Source organism: Lathyrus oleraceus, chromosome 7, assembly GCF_024323335.1.
Source record: "Lathyrus oleraceus cultivar Zhongwan6 chromosome 7, CAAS_Psat_ZW6_1.0, whole genome shotgun sequence".
Taxonomy (NCBI): domain Eukaryota; kingdom Viridiplantae; phylum Streptophyta; class Magnoliopsida; order Fabales; family Fabaceae; genus Lathyrus; species Lathyrus oleraceus.
In genome coordinates, this window is record NC_066585.1 from 345,610,674 (window position 1) to 345,635,460 (window position 24,787).

At 39.3% G+C, this 24,787-nt stretch overlaps 1 protein-coding gene across 1 annotated transcript; it reads left to right on the forward strand.

Annotated features, from left to right (window-relative positions):
- Window positions 1-15,046: 15,046 nt before the first annotated feature.
- Window positions 15,047-15,787, forward strand: LOC127103755 (uncharacterized). The gene has a single exon (XM_051040989.1). It carries the CDS (start codon window positions 15,047-15,049, stop codon window positions 15,785-15,787), a length of 741 nt encoding a protein of 246 aa, XP_050896946.1.
- Window positions 15,788-24,787: the final 9,000 nt, after the last annotated feature.

A 24,787-nucleotide genomic window follows, 5' to 3' on the forward strand; every position in this document is an offset into this window, starting at 1 on the left:
TCACCCATGTGCGATCGAAACCAATCCAACAAAACATCAAACATATTAACTCAACTTGTCACCCCCGTGTGATCAAAACTCTTCTCAGAAAGAACATTATTTAATCCCTTCTAACGTGCATAACAAACTAGTGCTTAAGCCTTCGCCGAGAGTAAAACAAGCCAACGTTTAGCCTTTAGAATGCAATCTAAACAGTTGTTCACTAAAAAGATACCAACCAAATGTAGTTCCCCGAACTACGAATGCTCTGATTTCCTTATTACACCATAAGGATACGTAGGCAGGAGATTGCTAGATCTTCGCGAGCACACTAATACAAAAAACCTCCCTTTTCCCTCTTCTGAGGTCTCCATCCATCTCTATATTCAATCTTTTATTCACTCGAAGAAAACAAACAACATTAACTAACATTCAAACCGCAAATTAAACTAATAGGTTCCCGTTGAGTACAACAGACGTGAGGGGTGCTAATACCTTCCCCTTGCGTAATCGACTCCCGAACCCGAATATGGTTGCAATAACCATTATTCTATTTTCTAAAGGTTTTATCGATATTTTCCTATTCCTTTATTGGGATAAATAAAGTTCGGTGGTGACTCTGTTCGAACTATTTTTTTCCGCGACCATCGTGAGGAATCGTATTTTTTGAGATACGATAGATGGCGACTCTGTTGGGGACGCCCCAAGCAAGAGAGAGTCAAGCCTGACTTAGTTCAGTTTCTGTTTGAGTGTTAAGCTTGTTTGTTTGTTATCTTTATTTTGTTATTATTATTTTGTTGTAATTATTGTTTTGTTATTTGTTGACTATGTCTTATTTGGGGTTATATGATCTTTGGCACTTTGTGAGATAGGCTCTCTACCCGAGTCTGAGAAAAACCTTAAGATTAAGTTGGTGGTTGTGTAGTGGAGGCCCATAAGGAGCCTTCCTTGTTGGGACGATACCAAGACCCCGCCTAGAGTAGATTCTTTTGAGATATTATTGTATGACGAGTCTTCGTCACGACGATAGTTTTTTCAAGTTGGATCGATGACTCTAGGGACCTTTTAACCCACTCTATCCAGCAGTTATATAGTATTAACCTGAGAAGTTTCAGACTTGTTGGGTTAATACGAAAGCCCCAGTCAGATGAGATCCCATGGACGTATTACTATCTTATAGTAATATTTCCAACCTCGATCTATGACTCTGAGAACCTTATTAGAACCTTGGACTCGAGAGTTGCGTAGTACGGACCCACAAGGAGTTTTCCTTTTTGGGACGATACGGAGACCTCACCCAGAGAATTTTTTTTTTAAATATCCAGTTTTTTTAAAAAAATTCCAAAAATACACCATTTTTCAAAAAAATTACAAAAATGGGCATTTTTTGCCCTATTTTGTACGTGGGCGCCACCCTAGTTGGCGCCTACCCTTAAGGGGTAGGGCAAGTCGCCACTAGGAGTGGCGCCTACACTCAAATTTATTTTATATATTTTTTTTTTTTAATTTATTAATTTATATTTATTATAAATTATATTAATTTATATTAATACATATATATAAATAAAATTATTTACAAGATATATATATATATATATATATATATATATATATATTAATTTATATATATATATATATATATATATATATATATATATATATATATATTTAATATATAAGTAATTAATATTATTTATAAATTAATTTGGGATTTATCACATATGATGCGGTCCCTGGTACGATCCGCACGGGGGAGGTCTAATTACTTGCCTAAACGGTTCACGTGGTGGTGGTGCTTCCCTATTACCACCCCTAGTCCTAACGCGTCCCCTTGCCGTTTTCCGTTGTGGTTGGGTCGAAGTCCCTTCAGTGCTGTAGGAAAGACGGGTCCCCTCTGCGCCCTCAAAGCTTTGTCTCGGTGGGACAAACTGACTATTGTTGGGTGCGCCCTCGAAATGTGGTATTTGGTAGTTTAGGGTTGAATCGGGTTGGCCAAAGAACAATGTTTGTTGTGGTGTGTAGTAGTCTTGTTGGTAATCCTCTTCTATACCCGTGTCGGGGCTAGGTGGAGGACTGGAAGAGCTCGGGACATTGTCGTGATGGAAGTGTTGGGATTGGTGGATGTGGGGGGATTGATATTGTGGTAGGTGTTGGGACTGTTGATGGTGGTGGAAATGTTGAGGTTGGTGTTGGTAATCTTCATGGTATTGGGGTTGAGTTTGTGGTATGTATTGTTGATTTGGTTGGGGGGTGGACATGTGTTAAGGTGGTTGTTGTTGGTAATACGGTGGTGGTGGCTGTTGTTGGTAATAAGGTGTTGGTGGTTGTTGTTGGTAATATGGTGGTTGTTGTTGTTGTTGGTAATACTGTGGTGGTTGTTGTTGTTGGGAATATTGTGGTGGTTGTTGTTGGAAGTATGTTTGTTGCATCCGGGGATCGTCCAAATAGAACGGGTCAGACACAATCATTTCTGGATTTGTATTTGCTCTATACCAATCCACATATTCCCTTGTCGGCTTCATTTCGTTGGGCGCCACCGGAAATTGTAGAACATAGTGGGCACGGTCTTTCCACATTTTACGAAACTCCTTAGCAAATTCCTTCCAATGTTGGGCATACCACTGGTGGATGACTTGTTTTAGATGCCAAGGTTCCAAAGACATAGGGGGCCTGGGATTTCTTGATGCATTCCGAATTGCAGCTTGACACGGTCACTTTGGTGCATCTCCACAGTGGTGAACCGCATTATGGCCGTTTTTGCTGTCCAAACAGCTGCATCTTCGGGGTTGGGTTGATGTTCCAATCCCAAATATGGCCTCCAAATAAACTGCAAAGAAAAAAGCAAATATGTTATTTATTGAGAATGCATGATATTAATAAATCAGTTAGAAGATGAGTGATTTAGTGGTAATACATCTTGTGCTCGGAGACGATCCAAGAGTTGGCGATAAAATATAATTTTATTTTTGGGGGTAAGACTGTAATCCAGTCCGGTTGTAATGAACCTAAACAAAAAAAAAAGATAAATAATATTATTTACAAATATTTATAGAATAAATATACAAAATGAAATAACATCATAAATTTACCTGATGATGCAAAGGTGTGACACGTGTGAGGCATGCGTGGGAATCTTGCAGAATAGGTGCAGGCTAGGTGGTAGTGTTGGCATGCATTGGTGCAGATTAGGTTGCACTTGTCTTGTCTTGGGGAAGACTTGGTGGAACCTGATGATGCAAAGGTGTGACACGTGTGAGGCATGCGTGGGAATCATGCAGAATAGGTGCAGGCTAGGTGGTAGTGTTGGCATGCATTGGTGCAGATTAGGTTGCACTTGTCTTGTCTTGGGGAAGACTTGGTGGAACCTGATGATGCAAAGGTGTCACACGTGTGAGGCATGCGTGGGAATCTTGCAGACTAGGTGCAAGCTTGGTGGAACTTCATGATGCAAAGTTGGTGAATCTTGCAGACTAGGTTCAGGCTAGGTGGTAGTGTTGCATGCAAAGGTGTGACACGTGTGAGGCATGCGTGGGAATCTTGCAGACTTGGTGGTGAATACTTTTGATGGATAGGCATGCGTGGGAATCTCTGAGACTAAGTTCAGGCTAGGTGGAGAATACATTTGATGGATAGGCAGTAGACGTGTCAAAATTATTACATGCATGCATCTCCACCTAGCCTGCAAGATTCTTAGACAAGACAAGACCTTAATGTATTCGCCACCTAGAGTGGCGAGTTCATGTCTTATCCTGACCTACTGGTGCATGCAGTAGACGTGTCAAAATTATTACATGCATGCAGCTCCACCTAGCCTGCAAGATTCTCAGCAAACTTTGCATGCGTTGCTCCTACCCAAATTTTTGCATGCTTTACACGTGTCCAAGTTTTGCATGCGTTGCTCTTGGGGAAGGCTTGGTTGAAGACATGCATGCAAAGATGTGTCGGAATCTTGCAGTATAAATATTCACACACATTTTCACAAAGGTATTCACAATATCTTCACAGCAATCTTCAAAAAATCTTCACATATATCTTCATAATATCTTCACAAAACCTTCACATAACATGGCATCTTCATCACAATACAAAATCAAAGCTCACGTCAATGGTGAGACTTATGAATGTGATATGTCTGGCTTCCTATTTAGAAACACCGAATGCACTCGTTTTTGTCTAAATAGAGGAGCTGACTTCTCTTATCTGAAAAGGAAGATTGAGTCCAAACTAAGACAACCCGTGTCCCAAATTTTTTATCAACAACCTTTTTTTTCAGAAAATAACTCTGTCAAGTTTTATAAGTCATTGATTCAAAATGACATGGAGACACAATACATGTTTCGTAACCATGAGTATTCTGGTTACGAATACAAAGTGTTGTACATTGTGTTGGAACAATTTCAACCAGCTCAGAATATTCAGTCACAGGTTATTGATCCTGTGATTGATGACGAACAAGATGTTGAGCACCACGTTGAAGACGATGTGGTTGATGATGCAGAAGACGTGGTTGATGACTTGGTGAACCGTGATTCTGAAGACGAAGACCAAGTTCAAATACCTATAGCGCAACGCTACTCACCGCCTGCGCACTTCACAACCCTTAACTTGGGCGAGGATGAGCCCTCATCAGATATGTTCTACAACCCATATATGAGGTCTGATGAGGAGTTAAATAAGGGTGACCAATTTCGGACCAAGGAAGAGTGTCTGTTAGCAATAAAGAACTGGCACTTGAAAAACTGTGTTGACTACGATGTTATCAAATTAAATCCGGAAAGATACGTTATTGTATGCAAAAATCCGGAGTGTAGGTATAGGTTGATGGCATCGTACAAGAAGAAACATAATGCATGGGTGATAGGGTCCATTTCTCAAGCTCACACTTGCGTCAACACCAACATGGCACAGGATCATCGCAAACTTAGCCATGATATGATCTGCCATTCCATATTACCTCTAGTTGAGGCTGACCCATCACTGAAGGTCAAAACTATTATCTCCCATTGTGTGGCTGTTTTCAAATATACACCGTCATACATAAAGGCTTGGTTAGCGAAAACCAAGGCAATTGAACTGGTATACGGTAATTGGGAGGAATCATACAAACAACTTTTGCGCTATCTGGCTGCACTACGATTGTATTCACCTGGGACGGTTTCTATAATGGAGACCTTGCCGGCACAATTCCCTGACGGAACTCGTCTAGAAGGTAATGGAATATTCCATAGACTTTTCTGGGCATTCCGTCCCTGCATCATCGGTTTCACATTCTGCAAACCACTTGTTCAAGTCGATGGAACTTGGCTGTATGGGAAATACAAAGGATCGTTACTGATGGCGGTCGCACAAGATGGAAATTCTAATATTTTCCCAATAGCCTTTGCATTGGTTGAAGGAGAAACGGCTGCTGCTTGGAGTTTCTTCCTTAAGAATCTCCGAACGCACGTGACTCCACAAGCTGGCATCTGTGTGATTTCTGACAGGCACGCTTCTATAGACAGTGCATACAATAATCCAGCAAATGGTTGGCATGACCCCCCGTCTACGCATGTCTACTGCATCAGGCATATTGCTCAAAATTTTGTGCGGGAGTTCAAAGATAATTTCTTGAAGCAAAATTTGATAAACACGGGGTATGCATTAAACCAACCTGGATTCCAATACTACCGCCGGGAAATAGTTTTGGCAAATTCTGATGCAGGGAGGTGGATCGATAATATCGACAGAGCGAAGTGGACTAGATCATACGACGATGGGGTGAGGTGGGGCCACATGACAACAAATCTTGTGGAATCAATGAATGGCGTCTTTAAGGGCATACGTAACCTCCCGGTAACCGCTTTGGTGAGTGCGACCTATTTTCGGATGGCAACATTGTTCGTAACAAGAGGGAAGCGCTGGCATGAAGTGTTACAAACGAGTCAAGTATATAGTGATGCCTGCATAAAGTTTATGAGGCAGGAATCTGCCAAAGCCAGCAGCCATTGGGTTACGGAATTCGACCGCCATGGCCACACTTTTAGTGTCAAGGAAACAATTGACCACAACCAGGGGCTGCCCAGACAAGAGTATAGGGTCCTAATACCAGACCGTTGGTGCGACTGTGGTCAATTTCAGGCCTATCGAATGCCTTGTTCCCATGTCATTGCAGCATGTTCACACAGCCACTTCGATGCATTGTCGCTAGTGTCTCCCATCTACAAAGTTGCAACATTGCTAAATGTATACGACAATCCCTTTCCGGTGGTAGCATTGGAGGCATATTGGCCAGAGTATGACGGGGAAATTGTTTGGCACAACGAGATGCGGCGGAATAAAAGTGGTTGCCCAAATAGCAGGCGCATTAGAACTGAAATGGACGTCGCAGAAAAAATGCAGAGGAAGTGTAGCATATGTAGACAACTAGGGCATAATAAGAACAAATGTCCATATCGTGGATCTAGTTCCACAACTTAGTTTTCATATTCATAAATTTGTGTACCAATTCTATTTATCATTAAAGTTTACTTTTTATTCCAAATAGAAGATGACACTTGAACAACAAACACAAACATCTAACATTACAACACCAATTACTAAAACAAAAACAAATACTGGAACAAAAACAAGTACTAAAACAAGAACAAGTACTAGAACAATAACAAATACAACAACAACATGACAAACAACCATTAAAATCTAAGAAATTACAACAGTTAACACTATGTCGTCTGATCCATGCATCATTTGGATGCAATCAATGTCACTTTCAACTTCAACCCACCAACGTATCGTTTCTCCAGTTTCAAATGAGAACCTTGTTCTAAGCCTCTGAATCCTTCTGATGACTTCACCAGGTTGGTAATCTCCCTCTAACCAAGACATCAAGGACCTTTTTAGTTGGTCCAACGAACGGATGTTCCAAAATTTCATCTCCATTGGGGGTTTCAAAGGCGAGAAAATAACATGCCCATCCCTTTTTAAGATTACTGGTTCAGGATCCGGGCGCCTTGATGATGTTCGCTGCCATGACGACGGTCTTGGGGATGCCATGAACTCAACTTGATAGAGAAAGTGATAGGAAATAGTGGTGAAGAAAATGCAAGGAAATAACACTTTATTTATAGGAAAAGATCTGGGTTGTACACCAATCTACTTAACCCTAATTAGTGTCGCACTTGATTAATTAGTCTTATGGGGAATTAGGGTTTGAATTAGGTCATAACTACCAAACTCTAATTATAACCGATCAATAAACCCTAATTATAATTGATTAATTAACCTTAACATGATTAACCCTAATTCTCCATAAAATTTATAAATAATATTAATTACTTATAAATTAAATTAATATATTTATAAATTAATATATATATATATATATATATATATATATATATATATCTTGTAAATAATTTTATTTATATATATGTATTAATATAAATTAATATAATTTATAATAAATATAAATTAATAAATTTAAAAAAAATAAAATTAAAACATATTAAAAAAAAATAAAAATTAATTTGAGTGTAGGCGCCACTCCTAGTGGCGACTTGCCCTACCCCTTAAGGGTAGGCGCCAACTAGGGTGGCGCCCACGTACAAAAATAGGGCAAAAAATGCCTATTTTTGTAATTTTTTTGAAAAATTGTGTATTTTTGGAATTTTTTTTAAAAAACTGGATATTTAAAAAAAAAATTCTCACCTAGACGAGACTCGTTTAGGGACGTTATTGTCGGATGAGCCTTCGTCATGGCAATAACATTCCTAATAGTAATTGATGACTCTGGAAACCTACCAACTTTAGTGCCTTCTCCAAGGGGGTTTTGGTGATCAAAGATACCTACTCTTATAGCCTGTATGATTGACTTGCCTATGTTTAGGACACTGAGAACATGCACTATTCATAACATAATATTCATATTATTTTATTTCTAGGGAATCTGAGCATCATAAGTTGCAGGAATTCAAGAAGCATGGAATCAAACAAAAGAAACATTTACTCTTTCAAGTTCAAGGATCCCGATCTAAGCAGCTTGTGCGACTTGGTCTCTTAAATGCACCCAGTATACAAAATCAATTTTGGGAAGAACTATGGTAATTTTCTCAGCATCCTCAACCAAAGAGTGGACTATACAACATTGATCACCTTGGCCCAATTCTATGACTTACCCTTGAGGCGCTTCACATTCCAAGATTTTCAGCTAGCACCAATGTTAGAAGAATTTGAGCGTCTTGTTAGGATTCCCATGAAGAATAAGCCGTTGTTTGAAGGGGTGGACGAATCTTTGCAACCCGAAGTCATTGCTAAAGGTCTTCACATGGACAAGAGGGAGGTTGAGGCTAACCTAGAGATTAAAGGGAATACCAAAGGGTTCTCACTAAAATTCCTTTTAGAAAGAGCTTATACCTTGTTGAAAGCGGAAAGTTGGGAAGCTTGTTACTCTGCTATTGCTTTGGCTATCTATGGCACCATCCTATTCCCAAACATGGATGGTTTTGTAGAGATGGATGCTATTGGCGTTTTCCTCACCGAAAATCCAGTGCCTACCTTGTTAGCCGATGTTTATTATTACATGAGCCATAGGTATACCAAGAAAAAGGGAATGATTGCTTGTTATGCTCCTCTCTTGTACCAGTGGTTCTTAGAGCATCTTCCAAAGACAAGTATTTTTTTGGAACAGACATACGCTAGTTGGCCTCAAATGTTGGGATCACTCCGATCCGAAGATCTTTCCTGGTATTCCAAGGAATATATTGGTATGGACATCATATTCAGCTGTGGGGACTTTCCCAATTTACCACTCATTGGAACTCAAGGGTGTGTCAATTCTAACCCGGTTTTATCGCTAAGACAACTTGGGTACCCAATGGAGGGTCCTTCGGATGCGAGCTCCTTGGAAGCCTTCTTGTTGCTTGACTTAGGGGTTGAGAATCCTAGCTTATTCCAAAGGATCAGAGAAGCTTGCAAAAAGATCAATCGAAAAGGAAAAGTTGACTTAGGGAGGATTAATGGGATCACGAAAGAACCATATTTTGTTTGGGTAAAGGAAAGGGTGGAGGTGATCAAAATGCCATTCATCATTCGAATACCTGTACCTCTTCCTGAGCCTAAACTCACCCATATCCCCATTGAGGAGGTCGAGGAACTCAAGGCCACTATGGGAAGACTAGAAAAAGAAAATGAAGAGCTGAAGTTAAAACTCCAACAATTCACCAATGAGAAAAACACAACGAAATGGGAACTCGAGAGAAAGGGCGTACAACTTCAGGAAAATGTGGAAAAATTTAACAAAGAGGAGCATAAAAGGAAAAAAAATCAAAGTAGGACTAGAACAAGCTAACCTTTGTCTAGATACTCTTAAGGGTCAACTGAGGCAAGCCTAGAAAGAATGTCAAGAAAACGAGCACTGGTGGCACCTTGCCACGAAAGAAAACAAGACGATAAGAGATACACTTGGGGCTAAAATAAATGAACTCACTATTTATGTTCGTCATGCAAAGGCCGAAGCAGATTAAGAACGCCGACTCAAAGATGTAGCCACTGAATCCTCTAGAGTCTCATCCAGAATATGGAAGGACAAGTGTCGAGAAGTAACGGATGCTAAGGAGTCTGCCAGTTATTAGAAGGGTCAGTTGGAATCGTTGCACCAAGACAACTCTATATGGTTGAAAGAAAGGGAGTATGTGGTTGAAGATTACGAATCATTTAAGAAGACCGTCTACTTTTTGCAAGAGGATAGAGATAAGTATCATGCAAAGCTCAACGGATTGGTCGAATTCTGTAATTGGGCAGCTGAGGACATGTCGTGGAAGCTGAGGGATGTCGTTGAAGAACTAAGGGAGGATAGCACCCATCCTGCCATAATCAGTTTCATCATGCTCTATAAAGAATTATTAAAGAGATTCAAGAAAGAGTTGGAAGAACTTCAAGCCAGAAAGCCTGCAGCTTAATTTTCATATGTTTTGTATTCTGTTATTTGACGATGTATTTGAATTGGGGCTTTTAGATCCCTATGTTATGTACTTGAACGAATGATGTTTAAGTTGCTTCATTATCACTCTATTTTGATATTTCTTGCTTCTCTGAATTACTAATGACTAATGAAACTCGAACGATTCCCTGAAAATAAAATACGCATAACATTTGCATTCCCATTGTGCATCATTCACCATAAGAAACTCAAAAAGACTTACACGACTTTTTCACCCTCTATTCAGTAACACTGACTAATTAACACCGATACGAGATGTGTTATAACTACAAGATGACGTTGGAACAAGTAGAGGCCAACCAAGCCGCCATGAGGATAGGCATCACCGCTATCCAAGAGAAGATGGATCAGTTACTAGAGACGATGCTAGCAATTGTCCAAAGAGAGAGGATTGCAGAAGCAGAAACTGGAAAGAAGAAGAATGACAGCCATATTGGCACATCCGGGATAGTCAATCAGGATGAGAGCTTCACTCACTCCAAGAAGAGCCTTATTCATATATCGGTAGGGAACAAAGGAGATGGAGATCATGTGGAGCCTTCTGATGCAGCCGCTCAACATGGGTCTGAAGTAGGAGGATATGACCCATATGATGCTTTTTACATACCAGATCCACCAAAACCTAAGGTTCTTCTGGATCCCGCTGCAGAAAGGCTTCGCGCCTTGGAGAAGAAAATCAAAGTTATAGAGGGGAATAACATCTTTGGTTTCGCTGCCATGAATATGCGATTGGTGTTGAATTTGGTCATCTCAACTAAATTTAAAACTCCTGATTTCGAGAAATACAAAGGCCAGACTTGTCCAAGAAGTCATTTGGTGATGTATTTCAGAAAAATGGTTGCCCATACCGAGAATGACAAGTTGCTCATACATTGTTTTCAAGACAATTTAAGTGGGGCATCGCTAAGGTGGTACATGAGTTTGGAGCAAGGGAGAATCCAAAATTGGGAGGACTTGGCAGATGCTTTCCTTCGTTAGTACAAATACAATTTGGACATGGCACCCGACCATATGCATCTACAAGGGATGGTCATGAACGAGAAAGAATCATTCGAAGAATACGCCCAACGGTGGAGAGAGTTGGTTGCTCAAGTCGAACCCCCACTGTCTGAAAAGGAAATGACTGGAATATTCGTGGACACGCTAAAAGGCCCTTTCTTTGATAGATTAGTAAGAAGTGCAGCATCGGACTTTGCTCATTTGGTGATGATTGGAGACCGCATTGAGAAAGGCTTGAGGGATGGAAAAATTCAAGGAGCTGTTGCGACCCCCAATGCACCGAAAAATTATCCTGGAGGTTTCCAAAAGAAAAAATAAGGTGATACAAATGCTATATCAAGGGGTTATAAGGGCAAGCAACAAACTTCATACGACCAAGTCGTCGTTGTGGTACCCATACCCTACCAGCAACCAACACAACAACAACATGTTTATCAGCAACAACCTCCACAACAGCGACAACAACCAAATGATGTTCCGTAACGACAATTCAAACCAAGGCCACCATGAAGGAAGCTTGATCCTCTACCCATGCGTTATAGCCATATATTTCCATACCTGCAAAAGGAAGGACTGTTGACCTTGAGAGAGTTAAAGCCAACCACCTTCCCATATCCTCCCGGGTATGATGCTAATGCTCACTGTGAGTTTCATATGGGTGCACCTGGCCATACTCTGGAAAATTGTTAGGCATTCCAGAATCGTGTGCAACACTTAATTGAAGCTAAGGCTGTCACCTTTACTCCAAGACGCCCGAACCTAAACACCAATCCCATGCCAACACATGGAGATGCGTCAGTCAGTGCCATTGAAGAGATCAATAAGGGTGAAATGATCAAGAAAGTTGAAGAAATCCAAACTCCTATCGCCGTGATAAGTGTATAATCATTGAAGGGTGGTATGATCCCAATATATTTGGCTGCTGAAGAAAATATTGAAGGGATGAAGAGTTTTATCCAGCAAATGTTGGATCAAGGTGAACTACAGATCGAGCTCCGCAACAAAGACATGAAGGAAAAAGAAATAGCTATGATTGGCATTCCTTACGATGCAGTCAATATAGAGATCCCCATCACCCCGTTGGTGATAGAATTTCCTGCACCCTTCGCGTTCGAAGATGAAAAGGCGGTACCTTGGATATATCAACCCCGAGCTTTTAAGCAGGGGCAGGAAGACCGACCTTTGGTCATCAATGAGCCAAATGTTACTTCTATTGTGGGACCAGCTGGAATGACACACAATGGCCGAGTGTTTGTGCCAAGAACCACTGATGCGTTTGCCAAAGCTAAAGGGAAGAAAGTTGTTACCCCTGTCCAAATTCCTATTCCAAATCTTGAATTACAAGAAATGCACTTATCTTCGAAAGTTGCTTTCACCGTGAGGAGGCTGAAGAATTTCTGAAGATAATTAAGAAGATTGACTACAAGGTAGTTGATAAGTTAAATCACACTCCTTCGAAGGTCTCCATGTTGTCCTTATTACTCATCTCAGAGGCGCATAAGGATTCGTTAATGAAAGTGTTGAGTGTTGCTCATATTATGAAGGACATCACAGTCGAACAATTTGATGATGTGGTAGCTTGGGTAACCACTAGAAACTTCCTAGGGTTTAATGACGATGAGTTATCGGCCAAAGGGAAGAATCACAACAAAGCTCTACATGTTTCCTTGAGATGCATAGATACCTTATTATCAAGAGTTTTGGTGGATACAGGTTCTTCTTTGAATGTTAACCCAAAGACCACTCTGGTGAAATTGTCGTTGGAAGGACTAAACATGAAAACCAACACTCTAATAGTGAAGGCTTTTGATGGCTCAAGGCGAGCAGTAATAGGGGAGGTTGACTTGCCAATTAAGATTGGCCCGACAATCTTCACTATTACATTCCAAGTTATGGACATACACCCCGGATATAGTTGCTTGCTTGGAAGACCTTGGATCACTCTGCGGGCACAGTAACCTCTACCTTACACCAAAAGCTAAAATTTATCACGAATGACAAAATGATCGTGATTGGAGGTGAAGAGGACATCCTAGTTAGCCACTTGACTTCTTTTAGGTATATCAAAGTGGAAGGTGAAATCACTGAGACACCACTCCAGTCCTTGGAAGTGGTGAATGTATTGACAGTCCAACAGATATATGAGTTACCAAAGTCAAAGCCATCAATGCCCTCATGGTAAGGAGCAAAAGCTGCTATAGAGAATGGAAATGCCTATGGTTGGGGCAAGGTGATAGAAGTGCGCGAGAAGTGGGACAAGTTTGGTTTAGGGTAAGAACCATCCTTAGTTGAAACAAGTAGTCAGCATCACAAAAAAAAGATTCCCCCTGTTGAGGAGACATTCACCAGTGCTGGCCATATCTTTGGTGATCAAGTTGCGATGGTCAACGATGAAGCTTATGATGAGGTGGTATCAGTTGGATACGTCAAGCCACACCCGATGAAGAACTAAAGAACTGGAAGACTGTGGAAATCCCCTAATTCTTTCAAAAGTAATTTTATTGTTTTAATCAAAACAATATGCTCTGCCCAAGGCACAGTGACATATTGTAGGGCCTCCTTATTTTAGAACTTTGATTATCATTAATAAAATGGCAATTTGCATTCAAAATTTTGTTCCTTTCCTTTCTTTTTTTATCTACAATAAAAATGGCATTAATTCTTATACACACACTTTCTAAATAAACTGCATAAATCATAACATGCATAGACACCACCGAGACCATTGATAACGACACTGTTATGGTCTTGCATGATTTTGACTGTCCAATTTACCAAGCCGAATACGAAGGAGGGGAAGATTGTGAACTCCCTGAAGAGTTGGTCAGGTTACTCAAATAAGAAGAGAAGGTCATTCAAACACACCAAGAGGACCTCGAAGTCATCAATCTCGGAATGAAGGAAGGCAAGAAGGAAGTAAGGATAGGCTCCACCCTACAAGATATAGTGAAGGCAAGACAGATAGAGCTCCTCCACGAGTATGCTGATGTGTTTGCTTAGTCATACCAAGATATGCTTGGGCTAGACACTGATATTGTTACACATAAGCTTCCGCTTAAAGAAGAATGCTCTGTTGCCAAGTACCCACAATAGGTTGCCAACATTGTATTAGTACCAAAGAAAGATGGAAAAGTCTACATGTAAGTTGACTACCGAGACTTAAACAGAGCTAGTCCCAAAGACGATTTCCTATTACCTCACATTGATGTATTGGTGGATAACACAGCTTAGTTCTCCATCTTTTCCTTCATGGATGGCTTCTCCGAGTATAACCAAATTAAAATGGATCCAGAGGACCTGGAGAAAACTACATTCATCACCCCTTGGGGTACCTTTTGTTACAAGGTGATGCCGTTCGGATTGAAAAATGCAGGGGCAACATATCAGCGTGCCATGGTGACCCTCTTTCATGACATGATTCATAAAGAGATCGAAGTGTATGTTGATGATATGATTACCAAATTCAAAACAGAAGAGGAGCACATCACTAACCTGGAGAAGCCATTTGCTCGGCTAAGGAAGTTTAGGTTGAGACTTAACCCTAACAAATGCACATTTGGGGTTCGATCTGGGAAGCTGTTAGGATTTATTGTAAGCCAGAAAGGAATTGAAGTGGATCCTGACAAGGTCAAGGCCATTCAGAACATGCCTGCACCAAAGACTGAGAAAGAGGTTCGTGGTTTCTTGGGAAGACTGAATTACATCGCCAAATTTATCTCTCATCTCACTGCCATGTGTAAACCAATATTCAAGCTTCTAAGGAAAAATCAGGAATTGAAGTGGAATGATGACTGCCAAACAACCTTTGACAAAATCAAAGAATACTTACAAAAACCACCAATTTTGATGCCCCCTGCCCAAGGAAGACCTCTCATCATGTACTTAGCAGTACTCGACGAATCTATGGGTTGTGTGTTGGGACAGCAAGACAAGACTGGTAAAAAAGAGCATGTCATCTATTATCTGAGCAAGAAGTTTAATGATTGTGAGACCAAATATTCATTGATCGAAAAGACTTGTTGCGTACTCGCGTGGGCCGCTAAGCGTCTCAGACAATACATGTTGACTCATATGACTTGATTGGTATCCAAAATGGACCCCATCAAGTACATATTTGGGAAACCAGCTCTTACCGACAGAATTTCCCGATGGCAGATGTTGTTATCAGAATACGATATCCAATATGTTGCGCAAAAGGCCAACAAGGGAAGTGTACTAGCAAATCATCTTGCTCACCAACCGATAGAGGATCACCAACCTTTAAAGTTTGATTTCTCAGACGAGGACATCATGTTTGTCAAAGATTCTGAGACCCCTGAATATGGTAAGGGACCTGAATCAAATGAACAATGGACTCTCATGTTCGATGGTGCCTCTAATGCTATAGGTCATGGGATTGGGGAAGTGTTGATGTCTCCCAAGAATTTTCATCTACCATTCACTACAAAGCTCTGCTTCACTTACACGAACAACATGGTTGAGTATGAAGCCTGCATATTAGGGCTAGAAGAAGCTATTGAGTTGAAGATTAAAGTCCATGAGGTATTCGGAGATTCTGTTCTAGTGATACACCAAATTAGAGGTGATTGGGAAACAAGACATGCTAACCTAATTCCATACCAGGATTACGTGCTGAAATTACTCCCAAAATTTGACAAAATCATTTTCTATCATATTCCTCGAGAAGAGAATCAGATGGAAGATGCTCTGGTAACCTTGGCTTCCATGTACAGGTTAATATGGCCTAACCATCAGCCTAATATTGAAATCAGGCGTTTTGACGAACCTGCTCATTGTCTGGCAACAGCAGAAGAGTCGGATGATAAACCCTAGTTCTTTGACATCAAACATTGTCTGGAGAAGCAAGAATACCCGGAAAAAGCTTCAAGCCTTGATAAGAGGACTATACAGAGGTTGGCATCGAAGTTCTTCTTGAATGGGGATGTGTTGTACACGCGAAATTATGACATGGTCTTACTAAGATGCATGGACAAACATGAAGCTAATCAGCTTATGAAGGATATACACGAAGGATCCTTCGGCACACATGCAATTGGGAATGCAATGGGGAAGAAGATCCTGAAGGTCGGTTACTACTGGTTAACAATGGAAGCTGACTGTTATCATTACACCAGAGCATGTTACAAATGCCAAATTTACGCTGACAAAGTGCATGTACCTTCTACTCCGCTAAACGTTATAGCATCACCCTAGCCGTTCTCTATGTGGGGAATTGACATGATCAGGAAGATAGAACCCAAAGCATCTAATGGACGTAGGTTTATCTTGGTGGTCATATACTACTTCACCAAATGGGTCGAAGTCGCATCCTATGCGAATGTCACAAAGCATGTAGTCGCTCGTTTCTTAAAGAATAATATCATATGTTGATATGGGGTTCCCAGCAAAATCATCATGGATAACGGGTCCAACCTCAACAACAAGACCATGGAGGAGTTATGTGCAACATTCAAAATTGAACACCATAACTCGTCACTATATCGGTCTAAGATGAACGGGGTCGTTGAAGCTGCGAACAAAAATATCAAGAAAATTATTCAGAAGATGGTAGTCACGTATAAGGATTGGCATGAAATGCTACCTTTTGCGTTGCACGGTTATCATACATCAGTGCGTACTTCAACAGGGGCAACCCCTTATTCCTTGGTATATGGCATGGAAGCAGTCCTCCCTATAGAAATGGAGATCCCCTCGATGAGAGTCTTGGTGGATGCTAAGTTAGACGAGGCGGAATTGGTTCAAGCAAGGTTCGATGAGCTCAACCTTATTGAAGAAAAGCGCTTAAAGGCGTTATGTCACGGTCAACTCTATCAGAGGCGTCTTAAGAAGGCATTCGACAAGAAAGTCAGTCCTAGAGTATTTCAAGAGGTAGATTTGGTGTTGAAGAAAATCTTGCCTATTCACAAGGATTCTAGGGGAAAATGGACACCAAATTATGAAGGTCCATTTGTGGTGGTTAGAGCTTTTTCCGGAGGCGCTCTAATCCTAGCAACTATGGACGGTGATGAATTGCCACTTCCCACAAATGTTGATGCAGTTAAAAAATACTTTGCCTAAAATAGTGGAGTAATAAAATCTGCTAAATTAAAAACCTGAAAGAGAGATTTAGGCAAAAATGGCTATCCCGGTGGATCAAAAACCCGAAAGGGCGATCCAGGCAAAAATTAGGGATACAAATAAAAATTTTGACCCGCTGAGTTGAAAACTCGAAAGGGCGGCTTACGCAAAAATGGGTATCTTGGTGGATCGAAAACACGAAAGGGAGATCCAGGCAAAAATTAGGGATTAATTCCAAGGCAAAGAACTTCACTTTCAGGCATTTATCATACCCCTGAAGGTGAAGAATCAATCTACCTGACTTTTTCAAAGGCAACGTACTCAGACCGTCAAAGACATAAGGATCATAGTAGTGTTGAAACTCAATGGGAACTCAATTTTTATTGCCTTTTTATCTTTATACACTGCAATTACCTCATTAAGGAACTGCATCTTTATGTATAATTACCCATTCAAGGGTCAAATCAATAAAAAAAGAAATCTTCTCATCGAAGTTGTGCCCAAATTACTTTGTATTTTATTTGTTTGTTTGCAAAACACCTTTATTTTTTATAAACATCATTCTTAAAATTTTTGGAGAAAATAAAGCACGTATTTGAAGGAAATGATAAAATTACTATTGAGATATTAAAGGGAGGAGACTCATAGCCTTCAAGTTTGTTCTTATTGCATAAAGATGTAAGATCGTTCGCAGTCAACCATGGTCATTCCCAGTACTAACAGCTCAAATTCCTTTAAAAATATACTCACGTACAACCTACCACCGGCGAGTCTCTAGTGCAATTATGGCAAAAGCATTAATGAATTGTGGCGTGGTCAAGATTCGAGTGTTGAAAAGTATGAACCCTTCAATATCTTGGAATGCCCAATATATTCTAATTACCCAAAGGATCACCAGAGTCTGATTTCTATTGGTCTCCCCGACAACAGAAAGTCCACACCGTTGGCATCATCGTCAAAACAAAACTCCTTAACCGGGGCAAATAAAAAAAACCTTTGTCTTCAAGGAGGGAGAGAAACTTCAAAAGGGGCGTACCCAATTACCCGTTTGCATTCCCACATACACCACGTGCATCATTTCATGCATTACCTTCCTGCAAAAATAGGAAAGTTCATCAAAAAACAATCATATTAATCATCCGCATACATATGCATAGCCTTATAGAAAAATATATTCGCATTCTTACATGCACATCTAAATATCCCCATTAATTGCATACTTGCATATATCTCATGCATCATTCCATACATGGTACTCTCATCCAAAGTGGAACATTATACAAAAACATACATAGCATAATCCAGGATTCACAGTCAATCATATGTATCCCGAACATTCCTCATTTAAGTCGATGGAGCTATTACTCTGCATGTGCTTGTGGAATATTTCCCAGCAAGCTATTATTCGAATTTATGGTTGTTAATTATATTCCCCAACATCTTTGCTTCATTTCTCCCCTAGTAGAGGTTACCTTAAAAAGTCTCTTATGAGCTTTTCCACTGCAGAGTTTTGCCAGTTAAATCTCCTCCAAAGAGAGTCTTTTTTGAACTATTTCCCCCCAACACATGTGCTTGTGAGGTACTGCTTCATTAATATGAAGAGTCTCATTTGTTTTTATAGGTACTGCTCTAATATCCTCGAAGAGTCTTAGATTCAATTAAGGTATCGTTCCCTTGTTAGAATATCTTGATTCTATCATATAAGATGTCGCTTCGATTGATACAGAGAATCTCATTTATCTGTTTGAGATACTACTTCATTAATATGAAGAGTCTCATTTGTTTTTAGAGGTACTGCTCTAGTATCCTCGAAGAGTCTTAGATTCAATTAAGGTATCATTCCCTTGTTGGAATATATTGATTCTATCATATAAGATGATGCTTCGATTGATACAAAGAATCTCATTTATCTGTTTGAGATACTGCTTCATTAATATGAAGAGTCTCATTTGTTTTTAGAGGTACTGCTCTAGTATCCTCGAAGAATCTTAGATTCAATTAAGGTATCATTCCCTTGTTGGAATATCTTGATTATATCATATAAGATGTTGCTTCGTTGATTCAGAGAATCTCATTTCTCTGTCCGAGATACTGCTTCATTTATTTGAAGAGTCTCATTTGCTTTTGAGATGCTGCTTCATTTATTTAAAGAATCTCATTTATCTGTTTGAGATACTGCTTCATTTTTCTGAAGAATCTCATTTATCTGTTTGAGATACTGCTTCATTTATCTAAAGAATCTCATTTATCTATTTGAGATACTGCTTCATTTATTGAAGAGTCTTATTTCTATGTTTGAGATACTGTTTCATTAATATGAAGAATATCATTTGTTCTTGGAGATATTGCTCTAAATATCCTCGGAGAATCTTAGGCACGATTGAGGTATCATTCTCTTTATTCGAATATCTCGATTATATCATGTAAGATATTGCTCCGTTGATCCTCATGGAATCTCGTATGTTCAGTTTAAGACATTTTTCTGCTAATTTTCAGGAAGTCTTAGATTCAATCGAGGTATCATTCCATTATTGGAATATCTCGATCATGGCATCCAAGATACTGTTCTGATGATTCCCAGAGAGCTTTGATTGTTCATTTACCTTCTAATAAACTTCCCATACTGGATTTCTCACTGCATTTCCCTTCTGCATTTCTTCCTTGCGTTTCAAAGGACAAAATTTAGGTCTTTTCACATTTAATTATCTTCCACCATGAATGTATGAAGACTTTTGTCATTCATACCTTCTAGTTCAAGGTAATTAAATAGGGGCAGTTGTCATACCCCAATTTTGTTCGGGCAATTTATAAACTTTCGTTAAGCATTCCTAACCAGAGAGCATGATGCATGGACTCAAAACATATGGGTCCTTACTGGATCAAGGCTCCATAAACCCTAATTAGATATATCATCCATTATAAGGCCTTCTAACCTTAATTTCATCTAATGTACCCTACCCTTCACATAATCATATAGGTCACTAAAGTCAATCATTTACATATCATCATAAGCATACATCTCACATGCATCAACATGGTTCAACACAAGGAGACATATGACTTGGATTTATGACTTTGTGCTTACACCTAGAAGATACCCGAGTTCATCAACAATTTGAGGTGAATCGAGCAATCAAACCCTAATCTCTTGGTTTATAGCATTGCTGGATGTTCTCACCTGCATGGTAAATCACTTATCTTAAGGCATTTGATCAAGAATGATCATACCTTGACCTGTTGAGGTTTATCACATGTGTGGTTGACCAGGATATCCATTTGATTTCATACCTCACTTCACTCTTGGATCCCTACTCACTTAGGACCAGTCAGTGATTCCTGGTTACATGTTTGCTAGTGTTTGATTCAGTGATACATTTATCCGTTCATTTCCTCCAATTAGGGTTCAATGTAATTCAAGGCCTTGTTATCATTTGGACCCGACAATCCATTACATGTTTGTGTCATAATCTTTTTCCCAATCAATTTCAGTTTCAAATTTATTTTCGAAGTTCCAATTAATTTGGTTCAAAATCAATTTTGGATACTTAAATTTGATTTTTCGAGATTTAGACTAATTTTGGGAAACTATTGCATTTCTTATCAAACTAGCTTTAGAAATCATTATTTTTTATCGTTATTATTTCCAATTAATTTTAGAAGTTTTCAAAGTAATTTTAGAATTATTTCATACCAAATATGGGCCATGTTTGTTTTAAATCAAAATTGACTCATTCACTCATTCATTATTGAGATAGAAGGTCAGAATGAGGCTTATAATTCAACAAAAAAACAAGATTAGCTTAAGCCCATGACTCAATTTCCAAATTCATATTAAAAGGCCCAAAGTTAACACTCAAAAGGAAGGATGTTAAGGCAAAAGTGTCCAAGAGGCCACACGTTGCCATCAAATTACAGGACGACAATTAAAATTACAAGCACATGTGTTTTTTTCATAAGCTAAGCCAGTGTCCTGATTTTACTACATCATGTTAACACCATGCTACGTAGCTTGAGCAAAGAGAGAACGAGATATGAATATGAGGCGTCCAGTCTTTGATCTACCATGCTCTATTCACTCTCATTCGGTTGTGCATCCATATGATAAGGACCTGCCATAATATTCCAAAATAAATTCAGAGTTAAGATACATATCAGATGGCCTTATAATTTCTTTTAAAATAAGAATTCTAATCCAAGAATAAGATAAATCAATTCCCTACGAAATACATATAGGACCACAAAAGATAAGGAAGGGGAGATTTCACACAAGATTTCCTTCCATCGAGAAGTAATGGCAATACCACTCAGGATGATTCCCACAGAATCAGGGATGCACCAAAAAAATTCCTAACGGATTGATACTATAGCAAAGGTCAGTTCATCAAATCTAGAGGCACCTCACCCCAATCTAAATCTGAAGAGACTCTCCTATAAAAGGGAGGGAGGATACGAATGAAAAGAGTGGTTTTTCGGCTTCGTTTATACTACTATTACGCTGCCAAAATATTTTGGTAACCTCTACCCAAAAAAACAAGCGCAAGGAACTCATATTTTCTTAGTAAAACTCCAAGCAAATCAAAGCTAATAGACAACAGAAATCCATAAAGCCCGTAGAAAGGAGAAGAAGGAGAAGAGCGTCGTGAAGCAGGAAGAAGTCGTTTACCTGGGTTCGCCGCAAACGTGGCCGTCGGACTAGCTCCGAATTGGTAATTTCTTTTTTTTCTTTTCTCCCTTTCACATCGCTCTCGAGTCCATCTCTTTACTTTTCACCGACTCCATTTTTTTTCTCGCATGAAATCCACGTTATCATCGTCTTGATTTCGGTGTTAGGGTTTCTATCGAACTTCCCGATCTGGATGATTGGGGTTGTTATTGGGAAATCTGAGTTTGGATTCAAACTCAGAATAGGTCTTTTATGTAGGATAGGGTTTTATTTGGATGGTTGATCGGAGAGTAGGGGCGGCACCGTCGTGGACGACTTCCTGCCACCTTCTTCTTCGGCAAGTTGATCGGTGAAGAGAGGATTGTTTTTTGCAGAGCGTTTTGGTGGATTAGAAGTGAAGAGAGAGAAAGTTTTTAGGAAATGAGATTATTCTGTTGGGGTAGGAGTTTTAAAGCTTGGTTTTTGGTTGAGTCTGGTGGTGACAAGTGTCTCCACCGTGGACACTTGTCACCGGTTGGATGACCCACTCCAATGGATCCCGTGTGACGCCCTTGTATCCTTACCATGTCCTGGCGCCCTTATCCTCCATCCATCCGTGCTGACCAGGTTAGGTCACAAGATATAACTGTCCTGGATTGGTTTTATGGTCAATCCGTTGACTAGGAGTTTCTTTGGAACTCTTGGACTTTCGCTTGGGGCCTCCCGGGTTTGGTGTTTTTTTGCATACCCTCACTCTGCTTTTGAGGACACCACCTTTGTTTCTTTCGGGCTCATAAGACTCATTTTCTTGTTTTTTATACATATATATTTTTGTATATATGATTTGCTTTTCAATTTGGTTAACTAATTTTAGATTAATTATTAATTGATATTTTATCTAATTAATTAACATTTTATTTTTAATAATAAGTTTAAGTGTGTTTCAGTATCATGATTTGATCAAGATTATTCAATCAATTCTTTTAGATTTTGTTTAGATTGATATATTGCATTTACTTGATTGATTTATTATACAAATTCTTGTGTCGCTTAAAACCATGTATTGAGTTTTTTTATGACAATATCCAATCATTAATCACCATGAGTATTACATTTCCATTAAATAATTAAAACAAATCAATTAATTCTCGATTCAATATTGAGCCCATTTTCGAACACCTTTGTATGTCGATCGCTTTTAAGCATCTCCATCAACCTCACATAGCTTACTCTTGGGCTTTCTTACAATGAGACCTATTAGGTTATTCATTAATCAATTAGATGATTGATTCACTATAATTTAAGTTATCCACAAACGCAAATTTAAGACCTCGGTCCAATATCGAGTATTTTTATTCAAATTAATTAAAACACCTAATCACAGTTAAATACCATTTCATTTAGAAATGAAAAGGGAGATGGTTTTGAGCCTTCAACTCCTCTCCTCTATTATTTGAATATGAGTTCTCTTACTCGGTTAGTCAAATAGTTGTCATTTCTATCCACCTAATTACGATTAAACGGCATTTTATTTGGAAATGTAAAGGGGGATGGTTTTGAGCCTTCAACTCCTCTCCTCGATTGTTTGGATACGAGTTTTCTTACTAGGTTAGTCAAGCAATTGTCATTTCTATAAACACTTCTAAACTCGATTGAATCAAAACATTTTCATGATAAACTAAGAGAAAGAGAAGATGGTCTTGAGCATTCAATTTCTCTCCTCAAATACTTGGATACGAGTTGCCTTACTCAATTATCCGATCATTTATCGTTTATCTTAAAACATATCAAACATACACCAACCTATTTTCATAATCACTCAGATGAAAAAGAAAGTGGTCTAGAGTCTTCTATTCCCTTTCCCGACTATTAGGATACGAGTAGCCATACTCGACTATCCGATTATTCGTCATCCAGTCAAAACACATTAATTATTATCAAATCCTTTTACAATCAAGGATGAAAAGGGAAATGGTCTAGAGCCTTCTATTCCTTTCCTCGACTATTAGGATACGAGTTGCCTTACTCGACCATCCGAGTATTCGTCATCCATTTAAAATATCTTAACTATTATTAAATCTTTTTATAATTAAGGATGAAAATGGAGATGGTTTAGAGCCTCCGATTCCTCTCCTCGACTATTTGGATATGAGTTGTCTTACTCGGCTATCTGAGTAATCGTCATCCAACAAAAATATCTTAACACATCAAATCTATCTTTTTCTCGCCCACGTGCGATCGAAACCAATCCAACAAAACATCAAACATATTAACTAAACTTGTCACCCCCGTGTGATCAAAACTCTTCTCATAAAGAACATTGTTTAATCCCTTCTAACGGGCATTAAAGGAGAAGGGCGATCCAAAATGCAGCGGAATTTAAAATTTCTCCTTTAATGATCCTTACGAATGGGCATGATCAGTGATAGAATCGTTACCTTTTGTGGCGATTGTAACCTTTGATGCAGATCTACGGAGCGATCACGAATGTTGAACAATGACAACGCCTCTACTCAGTCCACACGAACGGATTCCTTCAATCTCAGTGTTAGCTGCTACGAATGAAGGCTTTGAGTGAGTAGAGAGAGAGAAACGAAATTGCAAGTGCACTAATGCTTTTGCACAAGTGTTCTATTTATAGAACCACTTGTGTGGGCTATAAGCTAAAATGCCCACTTAAGTGTATGTGGCCCATATCTTATAATATGCCAAAATCACTTAAGCGCGTGGTACCTTACCATATTTCGTATTCTACTTAAGTACACCGTACCTTACGAGGTTCTATAATTCACTTAAGTGCACCGTACCTTACGATGTTCCTTAGTTACTCTATCTCTCATCAATCCATCCTTTGTGTGTGACCCTGTAGGTTTTCGTGGCATTGGTAATTATATTAAATCACGCATTTAACATAATAAACAGTGAGCGGTATCTAGCAACACATCACTGCTACCCAAGACACGAAAATTTCATGTGATCTAACAAATCATTTTGTGATAATACTTATGTGTATAATTACCCTTTTGCCCTTATGTCTATATTGAACACAAGGCATAGACCGTGTCATCCTTGTCCAGTTCAATATTGGGCCCATAGACATTTATCCTGTTACG